The sequence below is a fragment of the Hyposmocoma kahamanoa genome, unplaced genomic scaffold (assembly GCF_003589595.1).
Source record: "Hyposmocoma kahamanoa isolate Upper Pololo Valley unplaced genomic scaffold, ASM358959v1 99879, whole genome shotgun sequence".
In the NCBI taxonomy this organism is placed as follows: Eukaryota; Metazoa; Arthropoda; class Insecta; order Lepidoptera; family Cosmopterigidae; genus Hyposmocoma; species Hyposmocoma kahamanoa.
The window spans coordinates 1,535,546-1,550,557 of NW_020656077.1; the positions used below are offsets into that span (position 1 = coordinate 1,535,546).

Sequence of the window (15,012 nt, forward strand, 5' to 3'; positions counted from 1 at the left end):
CATGGTCAACCGTGACCATGGGACCTGTAAGGGGCCCGAAACGTCGGTTTGTTTGAAAAAACAAATATACGCTATTTAAATCCGGAAAAACAGTTTCATTTCCTATGTGTAACAATCGCGAAAACCTAAGAACTCGATACGTATAAATTAACTTTGGTAGTTTCATGTTGAGCCTCAAAACAAAGACAAATGAGTATTAAAAAACCTGAAACCATGTTCGAAAACGCGAGTAAAGTCGCTTCTGCTTTTTCACGTACTAACCTAACGTCACCTACTAACTGAATGGAGGGCGCAACCAAGCTGTGAAAAAAGAGGATCTAATATAATTTTTGACTATCAAATAATAATTTACTATGCTTAAACGTAATGATAGCGTTACATTGAATGTAGTTCATTTATTCGTAGATGAACTAATATCGACAGAATAATTAATAATGTGTATCAAATGTATATCAAACATAAAAAAAACATCGTTTATTTAAAAGTAATGCACAGTTACAATAGGTCAATTATATCTTTGAATTTGAATGCGCACACACTCCTAGCCTCGCACTAGACAACCACAAATTACACCCGAACGCACGAGAGAAATAAATGTAGGCCATACAAATATTTTTTCCAGCCCGGGAATCGAACCCGAGACCTCTGCGTGGCAGTCCAGCATGGTAACCTTTCGGCCGCGGAGTCAGTTGGTATATATGCTTTGATAAGATTTTGGAATTGTAAGGAATAACCATATTTGGGGCAGGTTGAAAATATATGATCCAACTTGGTCAAATTCGCATAAATCACTATTGACAATTTAAAAATTTTGCAAGGTGTACAGGAGTATACAACCATGACCCAAATGTATTTAGTAGCAGTAGAGCTTCTTGTGAAAGAGTTCGTTCAGAGTAGTACTGCCACCTTACCTATTTATGCCGTCTAACAATAATGTCAGCATTACTGCGTTCCGGTTTTAAAGGGTAAGGGTGCTGAAATTACAGGCACATGAGACTTATCAACCTGTCTCAGGGTGACAGGTACAGTGACAGTGCCCCTCAGATCTTTGTCTTCTAAAGCTCTGAGTGGCACTGCGCCTGTCATGGACAGGCGTGCGGCTTACCGTCAGGCGCACGACTTGTTCGTCCCGTCACCTGCCATCATATAAAAAATAAAATACTAATCAAAACAGATGTTGCCAATCTATTAAATTTAAGTGACGAAATCCATGCTTTTACAGGAACCGAAGGTTGAATATAATGTAACTTGCAGTCCATACGTCAACTTGCATTGTTGCTATGTGACGAAATTTAATATTTGGCTTTCAATTAAGTTGATCACTATTAAGCAAAACTTCAATGTATTGCTTATACCGTAAGGTACAAATTACTTTAACATTTTATATTGAACGTATAAAGCTGGGTACTCACTAGCGAGCTGTAACCGTATCCGTTGCATGTTATGTTACCAAAAACCATAGTATGTACGTGGTTCATGAGCTTGCCGCAAGCGGAACGCGTGCGGTTCGCAGTGAGCCAACGATAACCAGGTACTGACTCGTGAAGACTGTTTTACGCGTACACACTAGAATCTCGTTACTGTATCTCTAACGTTACAGTTACAGCTCGCTAATGAGTACTAGCTTAGGAAGGCCCACGGGACCAAGCCTTAGTATAATAAGAACAAGAACGGCAATTCCCGTCTATTCAACGCGAAAATGCCTACACTTTGCTCGCAGCGTAGTGTAAGGTGTAAGAATGTAGTAAACATAATTTGAAAAAAAAAAAGGTACATAGCAGTACTTTCGTTTTATATTTAAATAATCTTTGTTAAATGCAGTAACTTTCTTTTTTAAACAGTAAGTAGTCTTTGTTAAACAGTAAGTAGTATAATTATGAAATATAGAAATGAAATGCTGAATAATTCTGAATATGAAGCACTTTTGTTGAAACTACCACGAACACAACAAGGAACACGTCTACTATTTGATGTCATTTTTAAAACTCCGAACGAGTGATTTAATTTTATAATGAATGGCGTGTGAGACGATCCGCGCTACTGTGATACTATGTGAATGTGTGTGTCCGTACACGGCCAGTGGCGGGCGTGCACACATACAAGCCGCGCTGCTACTTTTGCATGGAGTTATCATATTGGTCTTATTATACTATGACCAAAGGGTCGAAGTAAAGAAGTCGTATCTTAGGAACAGCGTGCACGATCGGCCTACCTAAAGATAAGTAGATCCGTCTAAAATCTTTTTACAAAATATATAGCGTAGAAATTGGCAGTCAAAAATGTCTAGAGTGTTTATAACTTATTCTGCCGATGAATTTTCTTTGCTCTTATAATATCAACTAACGAAAGAAAATAAATATCAGTCGAATAAAATATTTATGTGGTCTTCTAAGAAATTACACATTACGTAAAACTTTAAAGGTCTAAAGTTATCAAATGCACTGGAAAAGTCATACCATACAGGTTTAGTGGAGGTATGCTTTCTCAAGGTTACTGGAGCAGGTAAATCACTTAATTAATCAATAATGCCTGCCCGCCCACCGAGGCAGCAAACCTGAGAACCGAATGTGGCTTTATGAGTTTGATTGTTACTTATTGCCGCATACGTAGTTTACTTGGTAGATACAGCAATATAATATAACCAGCAATATATACATATAACCAATTGTAGACTAATGCAGTCTTAAAGTAGTAATATCTACTACATTAGTTCACAATTGGTATAGGGTCAACACGACAGAATGTGGCTATATATATATACAGGTCGGGGTAGCGATGAATCTTTTTTAAGTTTTGTGCCATTTTTCTCACACGCAAGCACTTCATTGGAAAATATTTGGGGAAATATAATATAAATAACTAAATAAATAACGCACACACTCAACATAGCCCCGCAGTAGGAAAACTCTGTGTCGCGGGTGCCTCCACACACATAGACACCCACAAATTACATCCAAACTCACGAGAGAAATAATTGTAGGCCATACAACTATTTCTCCCGACCCGGGAATCGAACCTGGGACCTCTGCGTGGCAGTCCGGCATGGTAACCGTTCGGCCAAGGAGGCAGTTATATATTTACCCATCCATGTCAGGCCACAATCATTCAAATTTACGTACACTGGTATTTTGGCAATCAACTGTAAAACTGAGGTAACAATCCCGAGGGCCTTCGTCAGGGGCCGCCCGCGTCGCGAGTGCGCTCGCGCAGCGTATCCGCGTTCCATCCACTCTGCTGAACTTGACATATTTGTGTACCGTATAATGTGACGCTATTTCTCGCAGCCTTTGAGCCGCAGGAATTTGACCCAACGCTGCTCCACAAATGTTATTGTCACGGCCTCTCTAAATATACTAAAGGTTACCTACATCACAGAAAATGCTTAAAAAGGCATTTTCCTGAAATTAGGATACTCAATCAACAACTTCAATAAATAGTAAGATAAACAATAAAAGAAAATAAGTGTAGCATAATTAAAACCATTATAACAACCACCAATTTATTTCAAAAAATATTTAAGTATTTCATTTACCTAAAAAGTAATCTCGAGCTTGAAATGATAAATTCATTGCTCAGCCAGTGGTAAATACAAAGTTAAATTCTACAAATGAGATAACACTGTATGTAATACTTTTTGCGCATATTAATAATTACGTTAAACAAAACAATCTTTTTACGTCAGTTTAGTTACATTTTAAATCACTGTTATCTGCAGTGTACTTTTTGACACTGAAATACATAATCGACATCGAATTTCGACTGTATTCATTTTACACATATTCACTCATATGTCTATACTTATGGTAAAGTCACCCTGATATGTATGTCAATAATTTTCTATAAATAAGTTGCTTTTTACTAGATTCAGTGTTTATTAATAACAGTTATGTCGGATGCGTTATTCGGGAAGAAGACAGGAGATTCAGAGTACGACATCTGAGTAGTATAGTAATACGATCGGTCCATATTTTTCACCAGATTCTGCAATAACGTTTGTTGTTCCAACAACAATGTGTTTAAGTGGCGCATCTCCTGGTCTATTTTCTTCAAATTAAATGTAGTTTGATCAATTTTCTCTTGCATTCCTTTAATTTCAATACTAAAGCTATGATCATTTGGTTGAGACTCGTTTTTGAATTTGGATGAGTACTTATTCTTGTACAATATTTCTTTCACAGATCTTCCAGTCTTGACCTTGTTCATTTGAGCCAATTCATATGCAGCCATCATTATGTCTGTTGGCAATCGTTTTTCGCGCGGATTTAACGGCTTTACGCTAAGTATGACTTTACCTGCTTCTGGAGACACTAATGCAGTCCTGTACACATATTTATGAAGACATTTTGGAAGCAATGCACTGAACATACCCATTTCAACGAACAAGATAAGCTTGGTTTGTCTAACTAGTTTAGATAGCCCGGCGGTTTTCCGGAGACCTTGAATATCGTGAACAGCGATACCAACGAGCAAATTCATCAAGATTATGGTGACAAACATCAGGAATAATATGAATATAATTTGAGATGATAGTTCGAATACCAATGGCGGATCATCTTTTGTAGGATCGTTAATAAGTATACCCAGATTCAATTCACCGACCATCATTGACAATGTGCTAATAATTCCAATTAACGGGTTAGCAAACATCTCTTCGTTAGGAAATATTACACAAAAACAAATAGTAAATCCGAGTAAAACGCATACGTACGCTAGCAGTAATTTAAGGAATTCTTTTAGAACTTTTTGATACATGGCTACGTAATCTCCAAACATAGGCAATTGACCCATCATTAGCATTAGATTTGTCCAGGCCCCTAGAACAGCATACCCTCCGACGTGGTTTTGCCAGCTATAATCTTTATGAACATTATATAATGAAAACACTGAAAGCAAGACAAACCACTCCATCAAATTTTCAAAAGTAGTAAAATATTGATAAATACTAGAGTATCCGGTTATACCTGTTAGTTTTCGCATAATTTCGAAAATTGTAATTACAATCAGAACCCATCTTTCAATGTGTATAGGATTATCTTCTAAAATGTCGCCTATAATAGACTGATTTTGACAAAGCTCGTTTGGTACTCCGTATTTATTTGCATATTTTCCTTCGCAAGTTATCACAACAGCAGTCAACACGAAAATAGACAAAAAAGTCACAAACAAGAAACAAAAGATCAATCGAGCCAAGTAAAATTTTCTTATCTTTTGCCATTTCATGTAAAGAAATGCAGAGCATAACGGATGTTGCAAAATATCTTTTTGCCCCTCGTCGACGAAACTGTTTAAGTAAGTGATTTCACGGGGGTAAGAAAACTTCAGTAATCTCCCAAAGTCGAACTCGATTTGAATTTCTTCATTACCTTCTGAGGAACGACTAAGGGAAATTCCGCAGTCTAAGTTATATCTTAGAATCGCAAGAGATTTGGGTGTTTTCCTAGTTATTACACTCAATGCAGTATGACCTTTCTTTGATTTCGAAGTTACATCGGCACCTAAGAAAATCAATGTCTCAACGCAAGCCGTTAAACCGTCCATAGCGGCCAAATGCAAAGGGGAATAACCATACTCGTCTTTCTTATTGACTTGCGCTCCCCAGCTAACTAGCATATCAATTATGTCGCAAGCTCTTTCTGATCGACTTATTGCGGCATGTAAAGGTGTCCTCTTATCATAATCTTCGGCATTAGCATCCGCGTTACCGTCTCTTAAAAGAACTTCGACACATTCTAAACTTGAACATCGCGCAGCAAGATGAAGAGCTGTTAACCCTTTGTAATTTTTTATACTAACCTTAGCACCTTCGGCTAACAATAACTCTACGCACTCTGCAAAACCTCTGGTAGCTGCTAAATGTAAAGCCGTGCTTTCTTTATCTCTCTGTTTAGTTACACCATTCACACTTATCTTTGTTTCCTTAAGCAAGTAAGCGAGACAACGTTGAGCGCCAAGTTCTGCTGCCAAGTGCATTGCATTTAAACCTCCTGACGTTACGTAGGATGGATCGACACCTTTTTCTATAAATAGTTCCATACACTCTACAGCGTCAGCTCTAACTGCGCAGTGTACAAGATTATCTTCACAGCCAGCTCTTTGTACGACGGCATGTAACGAAGCACCTGAAGCAATTAGAACTTCAGCCGTTTCTAAAGAGTTTCCAAATGCAGCGCAATGCAGTGGGGCAAAATATTTTGGCGCAAAATCAACATCAGCACCACGAGAAAGTAAATACATAACTCCTCTCCCAGCTCCACTGAAGGCGGCTAAATGTAAAGCTGTAAGACCCGCCGACTCTGAATGATGTATATCTGCTCCAGCGTCCAAGATCGGTGGTAGCAACTCATCGCGAGTTAAAAATGCCACCCAAAGCAAAGTTAAATTAACTACTACTTCCGGTGCTGAGCTAATGTGTTCTTCAATGTTTTCAGCAGTTATTAATCCACACTCCACGTCATCAAAAAATCGCCCAGCGCCTAATGTTTGAGCTCTTTCGCAAAGGCCTCTTCGCACAGCTTCTTCGGTCAATTTGGCTTCAGGATCGGGTGCCAGTACATCAAAACTGTGATACATGTTAGGTGCATCATCTGCTGGAGGTGATGGACCAACAAACAAATATTCTTTCACCTTACCAGGGTCCTGGGCATTTTCCAGTAAATCTATATTCTTTACATGGCGGTACGAGGCGTTAAGAGGAATTTCTTCTTGTTCACGTGTTCTTGAATTGAAACTGCCAGTGAAACGACCCCGAGTTGGGGTAGCTGTGGTTGGAGTTTGTGAAGGTGATGACCACCCCATTTCACGATATCCAAAGTTGTCCATGGTCTAAACCTGACTAAAAGAAACTAGAGTCATCTCTGTGCTATTATCTATCTTATCTTGTTTGTTTTATCAGAGCTTCTGCAAACTAAGGCTCGTCTATATATCAGTCCCCGCTCACTTTGTATTATGAAGAAAATTGGCAAAGGGTTACATTCTCCTAGGACGAGGTTTGCCTTGTACAAATAAGATCTACACTAAAATTTAAAACATGAAACATTATTGTTACCCATGATTAAAATTGTCAGGAAACAAGAGAGTTCTTTCATCATATAATCTGTGCACATGCCCTAACGTCATTAATTGACGTCGCTTAGTGATTTATGGTTTTATTTTTAAAACGTGTAATTAAGAATTTTGAAAGGTTTATTTCTCAAAATTTTGAACGCTATCGTAATTGTAAAATAAATATGTAAATAATGTACGTAAAGAATTACGTATTACACAGACGAGTGTTGTTATTATTATTTCCTTATCATTACCTGCTAAGCAGTAGGTCTGTACATATCACCTAGCTATGCGTATTGCAAGTACTTACAAGAGTACAGTTCGTGCAACTTATGATGGGACTTCATTTCTCATATTCAGTGTATCATATCACATCTGTCATGTCTCACGCGTTTCATATCTCACCTTAGTGATAGGACATCAACCTCGTATGTTACAAAGGACATGTTTGCGCATGCTAGTTCCACCTGCATTTCAAATATTTGTGTGTACACGCAAAGCGCCTTGTGCAATGTGTATGAAAATGATATCTCTATGAAAATAATATATACAATTTCAAATTTACCCTGCATATTTCTTTACAGATGTTAATGGTATTTGTGAAATGGACGCATTCGTCTATTACACTAGAATTTACAATTGTTAATGAACTCAATGTCAGATTATTATACCTTCACTTCACTTTTTATATTATACCTTAGTACCTAGCACGAAATAAATATCTAGTTCTTCTTGCGGAAACAGCTAGAAAATTATTTCTTCCTCTCTTAATTTCAAATAGATTGGATGACAGATTCAACTTGCCTCTTTATTCTTTCATACTCGTAATACACGGTGAACAGAAATAGTTTTTAATTGTTTTGTTTCCTGAGTTTGTGTACCATACTAATAATCATAATAAACATTTCGCACCCTTGGTCTAACTAACTGATAAGGCCACATGTGCAAGATGAAAATTTTTCAGGAAAGACTCTTAAAAATTCTACGAACGAAATTATTCTATAACTTTTTAATGCTTAAACAGGAGAGTTATAAAATTTCTAATATAATAATATATATAATAATATAAGTAATAAATTGGACCGGCTGCAAAATCAGTATATCAGATTTTTTGTTTGGATTGAAAAAGTACGATCACATTTCCAAGTTTAGAGACAAGTTGAAGTTGTTTCCTATTCGTTTACGTAGAAATACTAACATTTTATGCTTCCTCTATAAAATTATTTTCCAACCGACTTCCCTTAGCTATTCACGTGAGCGTTTTCAATGCCGTCAGGCTGTGGGTGGCCGCCTGCGTTCTGGCACTAATTTGACCCTCGTCTTTCCACAACACAGCTCCAAAAATATTCGGACAGTTCACAGTAAATGAAAATCACAATCAATCACAGAAACAATTTGAACAACAAGAGATTTTGCTAGGCCTGACTTAAACAAACGTGCTCACGATGCGTCTACTGTTGATTGGTCCGGGGTTATGGCAGCGCCCACTGTAGACTGCAAGCTGACAACATTCAGTGCCACCTTATTAAGTTTTTACGACAAGCATGCACCATTACGCTCAGTGGAACTGAAAAGACCACCTGCGCCCTAGATCACTCCTTTGGTGCGTATAGCAATGAGGAGGCGCGACAGAGCTTTTAGTAAATTTAAACGTAGTAGGTCTGAGGAAAACTAGGCTATTTTCAAGGCTCATAGAAATCGCTGTCTCCAGATGCCAGATCATCAGGTCGCTATTTTCATGACAACCTTCTCCACTCTTCTCCAGCTGACACTTGGAAATTTTTGAAATCTATTGACGCTTTACCTCATCCTTTCACTCTTGACGATGTGAATCGGCATTTCTCGGCTAGTGTCAGCACTCAATGGGCAGGCAAAGCGGATGCTCTCAAAGATGTTCCTTCCTTGTGCCGCCAACCATCTGAAAGTTTTGTATTTTCTTTGGTGTCGGAGTCCGTTATTCGCAAAACAATAATGTCTTTAAAGTCTAAAGCTGTTGGATGTGATGACATTAGTCGATAAATAGTGCTCTGCCTATTATTACTCACATTATCAACGAGTTGATACGTACGTACGTTTCCTAATAACTGGCGCAGGGCGCATGTGTTGCCTCTTCCTAAGATTAATAGCCCCACAACATCTCAACAAAAATTTTCTTAGTACAGACCATTATTTTTCCTATCCTTGATTATGCTGATGTATCTTTGATTCTCAACAAATTGGATCGCTTGCTCAAAAGTTGCATTCGCTTTATTTATGGACTTTGATCACGTGTCCGCAAGTCGCAATAAGCTGAAGTGGCTTACGATTCGCCAGCATCGTGATTTGAGAATAATTCCACTCTTTACTCTATCATTAATGATAAATGTGCTCCTGGATATTTGAAATGTAAATTTCGATTATGGGTGCATCCCATAATTGCAATCTTCGCTCTGACAGCAAATTGACACTTTTAATTCCTTTTCACCGTACTGGTTTCCTTTCTAACTCATTTACTCTTCAGGCAATACGACTCTGGAACGCTCTACCGCCCCATATTCAAAAAGCGCAGAATAAACTAGCTTTCAAGCCATTATATTAGTCCGCGATTTCATATTGGAGTCTCAATTAGTCTGACATTGCTATAAATAAATATGTATATTAAATATATGTGTATGTATTATATATTATGTATTTAGGTGTATATAGGTTGCTTATGTAAATATATAGTTAGTCATATAATATTGTGCTATATTTATATTGTGTTTAAACTATATATCATAATTATTTATAAACTTCTTTCAATCTGTTTTAATTATCATGTTATGCACCCCTGTCAATTATTTTGAACCCAGCTCTACGGTTGACTGGTAGAGAATGCCTAATGGCATTAAGTCCGCCATTTATACTGTTTTGTGTGCAATTAAGTTTAAATAAATAAATGCTGCCCGTATGTGGAACCTTCTCCCGGTAGAAGTCAGACAGTCGCCTACAGTTCGGATTTTCAAGGGTGCCCTTTTGATGTTTTGGGATTGTTCAGACTCCTCATGTTAGAGCTTATGAAGTATTTATTCACATTTGTTATATTTATATATACTTTTATTTTGTGCATATATTTTAGTTTAGAGTTTATGTGTATTATTTTATATATACATATGTATTCGTATGTATATTTGATGTAATAGATTTATCTATGTATTTATTGAGTATAGTAGCATTCAATTTCTTTATTTATTTGTTTTTATTGCCAACCCAAAAACCAACTTTCCTCTCAGTTTTTCAATGGTTAGTTGGAAGAAATCCCTTTGTGGGATAAGCTCGCATGCACACTAATATTCTAAATTGTTTTTTAAAATTGGTAATTTACTTTGTGGTACGATAAAGTGTTCAAAGAAATAATTAAATATAATTTTTTTTATGTAATTCGTATTATTTTTATGATTTTCATGTCACAAAGCACTTTTAAAGAGTCGCATGAGGCTTCATTATGCCAATAGCACGATTTACTGGCTTCAATATGATTAGGTAGGAGAGTTAATAATTTTTTATTGGGTTTTGTTGGAAACAAGAAATTAAGCGGAAAAAAATAGCAAAACATATAAATGATTATCTATAATACAAATGTACGTTTTTATAACATTTTGTGCATCAGCTACGGTGATATGAAATGGATTAACGGTGAAATAATAGGTGAGTAATATTTTGGAGCCAATAAAATTGTATAAGTAATTTACGACATGTACATGACAATGTGATAATAGCAAAACGCACTACTAAAATTTTTATCAAAATGTAATATATTGAATTTAAATACGTGTTTGGAATAAGGAGAAATCCATCTCAATGATTGTTGGATACACAGTAAGTTCAAAAGGCACAACTGACATCAATAATCAGTTTTCATAAAGTCATATTTGACATTTTATTCAATTAAAAGCACTGACTGTACAGGTTGTAATCGTTAAGCTTCTCTACGAATGTCATATTAAATGTATACGGACATTTAACGTTAAAATTTTGGATATTCGCAATTTTGTTTAAAAAACTTATTGATGTCATTTTACTCATTAGGTTAAGTACTTTCTATATCATTTAAAGGTTTTTGATATCTCTTACATTTATGAAAAAATCGCCTGGGCACTCTTAACGATTACACAATTATCGCCCGTCCACTATGGGGATCATTCTTCTTACCATGTCTATAATTTTGTTAATGTGAATGTAACTACACTAACCATCGCCTAAGAGGAGATTCGTGTCCAGCAGTAGGACGTACCTATAAATGAGTTGATAATGATGACGACTGTAACTAGAAGCTTCAAACATAATACATCTTTCAACTAGTCCAACCTTCGTTTACTCGAATTCATGGTTGTTGGTGGAAATGAAATGTCAAATACTTACTCCTTAATTCCGAAATCAATATTCAATTTCGGAACGTATTTTGTTAAGTTGGTTTTAATAGTCAATAATCGTTAGGGTTTGGTGTACGCCTTATCATTTTTTTGACTGACTTAAAAAAGGAGGAGGTTCTCAATTCATTACGCGATAACTCCGTTTGATTTGTGAACCGATTTTGATGATTCTTTTTTGTTGGAAAGAAGGTACCTCAGAAGTGGTCCCATTTAAATTTGAAGAAAATGTTCCACCTATAAGGGTGGCTAACTAGGGGATGAATGACTAATGCGGTCGGTTTTTTTTTATAATACAAAGTGACGGGACGAACAAGTCGTGCGCCTGGTGATAAACGACATGCCTGTCCATGACAGTTGCAGTGCCACTAAAAATTTTAAATCACAAAGATCTGAGGCACTCCAGTGCGCCCGATTCTTTGAGACATAAGTTGACAAGTCCCATGTGCCCGAAATTTCTCCAGCACCCCTACTCTTCGAAACCGGAACGCAGTAATGCTCGCATTACTGTTTGGCGGCAGATATAGGTAAGGTGGCAGTACTACTCTAGAAGAACTGTTTCACAAGGTGCTCTACTGCTACTAAATCATCATCATTTGATTATTCCACAAAGACAAAAACAGAAGTTGGTCAAATTAAATACAATGTTCCATACAATCAGTACCTAGTCAAATTCATTCTTCACATCGTATCGACGGCATGCACTATTATGCATGTCATCGTGGTGAAAGGATAATGCCAATCGCAGTAAGGTAATCGCCGATTGCTGCCAAAGGTGCGCCAGACTTGCGGACAAGGATCGTGATACGTCGTGCAGGGAGGCTCCATTCGTGCACCCCACCTACTCAAATAAATATTACTTTATAATATATTCGAAATGGTGATAATTTTTCTGTATGCCGTTCTAACGAACGGTTCAAAACGTTCCTAATAGCTTTCGATTAAGGCATTTCTAATGTATTTTGAATAACTTTTTAGTTAGTAGCAGTAGAGCTCCTTGTGAAAGAGTTCATCCAGGAAAGTACTGCCAACTTAATTATTTCTGCCACCAAGCAGTAATGTCAGCATTACTGTGTTCCGGTTTTGAAGGGTAAGGGTGCTGGTGAAATTACAAGCACATGGGACTTATCAACTTATGTTTTGGGGTGACGGGCGCATTGGCAGGGCCCTTCAGATCTTTTTAAAGCTCCGAATGGCACCGCATCTACCATGGACAGGCGTTTAGCTTATCATCAGGCGCACGATTTGTCCATCCCGTCACTTAATATTATAAAAAAAAAGAGTTTTGTTCACAGACCAGACATTTAATTGCACCGAAATAATTTCCATAAAAAAAAACTAATGCTACCTAAGGCAGTTTTCCTATATTTATAAACAGTACTTGTATTAATTACATACTGAAGTCCAGACTGGCTTTTAACTAGATTATATTGCGGTTAGATCCCAGAGTCGCGTATTACCTACTCGTGCGTGGAATGAACCTACACACGGCTTTACTTAGTTCCATTAGCGGTATGTCATCAGATATAATTAGCTTCAAGTCTTTAGTATTAAATATCTTCAGCTTTAACGGTACAAGTTTCTAGCGGAGTAATATCAACTTACGGTCGTCGATTCGATTCCTCGGCCGGGTACACCCGTCAGTTTAATTGTCACCGATTGAGTCGATACCAGCCTTCGCTACATCACACCGATATGCACGGACTTGACATTGCGATCCGATGCAAATATTAATCTCAGAGATAAGTTCAACGTGTATGCTAACTAAGAACGACTTTAGTTTTACTGTTTCTAGTAGGTGTGCGTTGGTTGCATGCATGTAAAAATATTGGTTCGGAGTGTGGCGAAATAAATTAATATTGTTTATAAGCTGTCTCTCTACATAAGCGTAACAAATTCATCTTTACAAATTCTATAATTTGTTCTTCTTTAAAAATATTTTCCACAATAACTACTTTAAATGGATTACAGGAAGTATCTGCTTCAGGTCACTTAAATTATCTATACGTCGCAAGATTTCTCACTGCGAAAGACAATATCACATACGTTGCTCTGATCCCAAAGTAAATAACTAAAGCATTTGTGATCAAATCGGAGACAATGTAGAAAAGTTAGTTTTTCCAGACAATGCAGAAAAGTTGTTAATTTTTCAGGATCGAACCCGGGATCTCAGAGATGGGGCACCATAAAGACCGATGTGTAAACCACTCGTCGAGGTCGTCCTTTTAAAGTTTACGTAGGCAATGTGTATATTTATGTAGTTTTCTGAAATGAAAAAAACTGTGCATATATTTCTTTGGTTTATAAAGGAAGCGAGTATCTATACGATTCGAATTTTATTGACTTCTTCAATATCATTTTGCGATAAGTGCTATTTAAAATACATTACGAACTAAGTGGAAAGCGATAACGGACATAAAGTACAATTTTATTGATGTAACTTTAGCACCCTATCGAGAATATTAATTCCACTTATGATAACTCTTATTCGTTGATAATCTTTTGCAATTTATAACAAAATTTACGAAACTATATGAACAGTATTTTAACTATAATCGCCAGTATTCAATAACAGGTGCAAATGGAACAAACTTGAGTAAATCGTCTAATTCGTGATTTGGTCAATATTAAAATTTCAGATAATATTTTTTTATAGTTTTCTCCGAGACTATGCCTAATTAGAATTTAGTTATTTGTGTTATTTCCAAGTATCTAATTCAAACCGTCCATTCGGGTAATGATAAATAATGCAAGGTTATATTTGTGGGAACTGTATAAAAACATAGTGCTCTCGATATATTACGAGTTAGATTAGTTTGGCGGTACACGAAGGCTGCCACGTCGCCTAGCGCGAAATTATTTTCGATACCACGTTTCGTACAAGAACTAAAAATTCGAGTTACTAATATTTTTGTTAGTAAATTTTTTTGTTATATTATATTAATTTAATTTTGTATATAAATTGAAAAACAAGTTGGTATTGTCACATTATTATATTAGTATTTTTTTTAGATAATTCACAATCTGCCATGATTTTTTAGTAGGTAGCAGTAGAACTCCTTCTGGAAAGAGGTCGTTCAGAAACTGCCACCTTACCTATTTCTGCCGCCGAGCGGTAATGTGCGCATTGTTGCGTTACTATTTTGAAGGTGGTGGTGAAATTATAGGTACATAGGACTTGTCAACTTATGTCTCAAGATGACGAGTGCAGTTGCAGTGTTCATCAGCTATTAGTTCTATTATCTGTTAGCGACAATATAGCTATTAGCGATTTAATGCTCTGAGTGGCACTTAACTGCTACAGATAGGCGTGTCGTTTACCATTAAGTGCACCGCTTGTTGGTCCCAGTATTTGGTATCAAAAAAATACCGCCTTTAAACGAAAAGTTCAATTATTTTTTCTAGGGGAAACTTATTACCTTTACAACTTAATTTGTAAATAAAAGATACTTAAAATTGTATAATTGCAAAAAACCCTGTAGGTATCGCAATTATTAAAAATTTTAAAACAGTATTTCCGCAAAGCTCGGTACTATAATCGAGGGCTGTAGCTCAGATGCATTGCGAGAGGTACTTTTAA

At 36.6% G+C, this 15,012-nt stretch overlaps 1 protein-coding gene across 1 annotated transcript; it reads right to left on the reverse strand.

Moving 5' to 3' along the window:
* Window positions 1-3,545: 3,545 nt before the first annotated feature.
* On the reverse strand, window positions 3,546-6,795 carry LOC113239442 (transient receptor potential channel pyrexia-like). Its single transcript, XM_026476453.1, has one exon. The coding sequence runs from the start codon at window positions 6,793-6,795 to the stop codon at window positions 3,865-3,867; it is 2,931 nt and encodes a 976-aa protein (XP_026332238.1). The 3' UTR covers window positions 3,546-3,864.
* Between the last annotated feature and the right edge of the window lie 8,217 nt (window positions 6,796-15,012).

Excerpts from the sequence above, each read along its gene's own strand:
- LOC113239442 (XM_026476453.1), bottom strand. The coding sequence starts at position 6,795 with ATGGGGTGGTCATCACCTTCACAAACTCCAACCACAGCTACCCCAACT.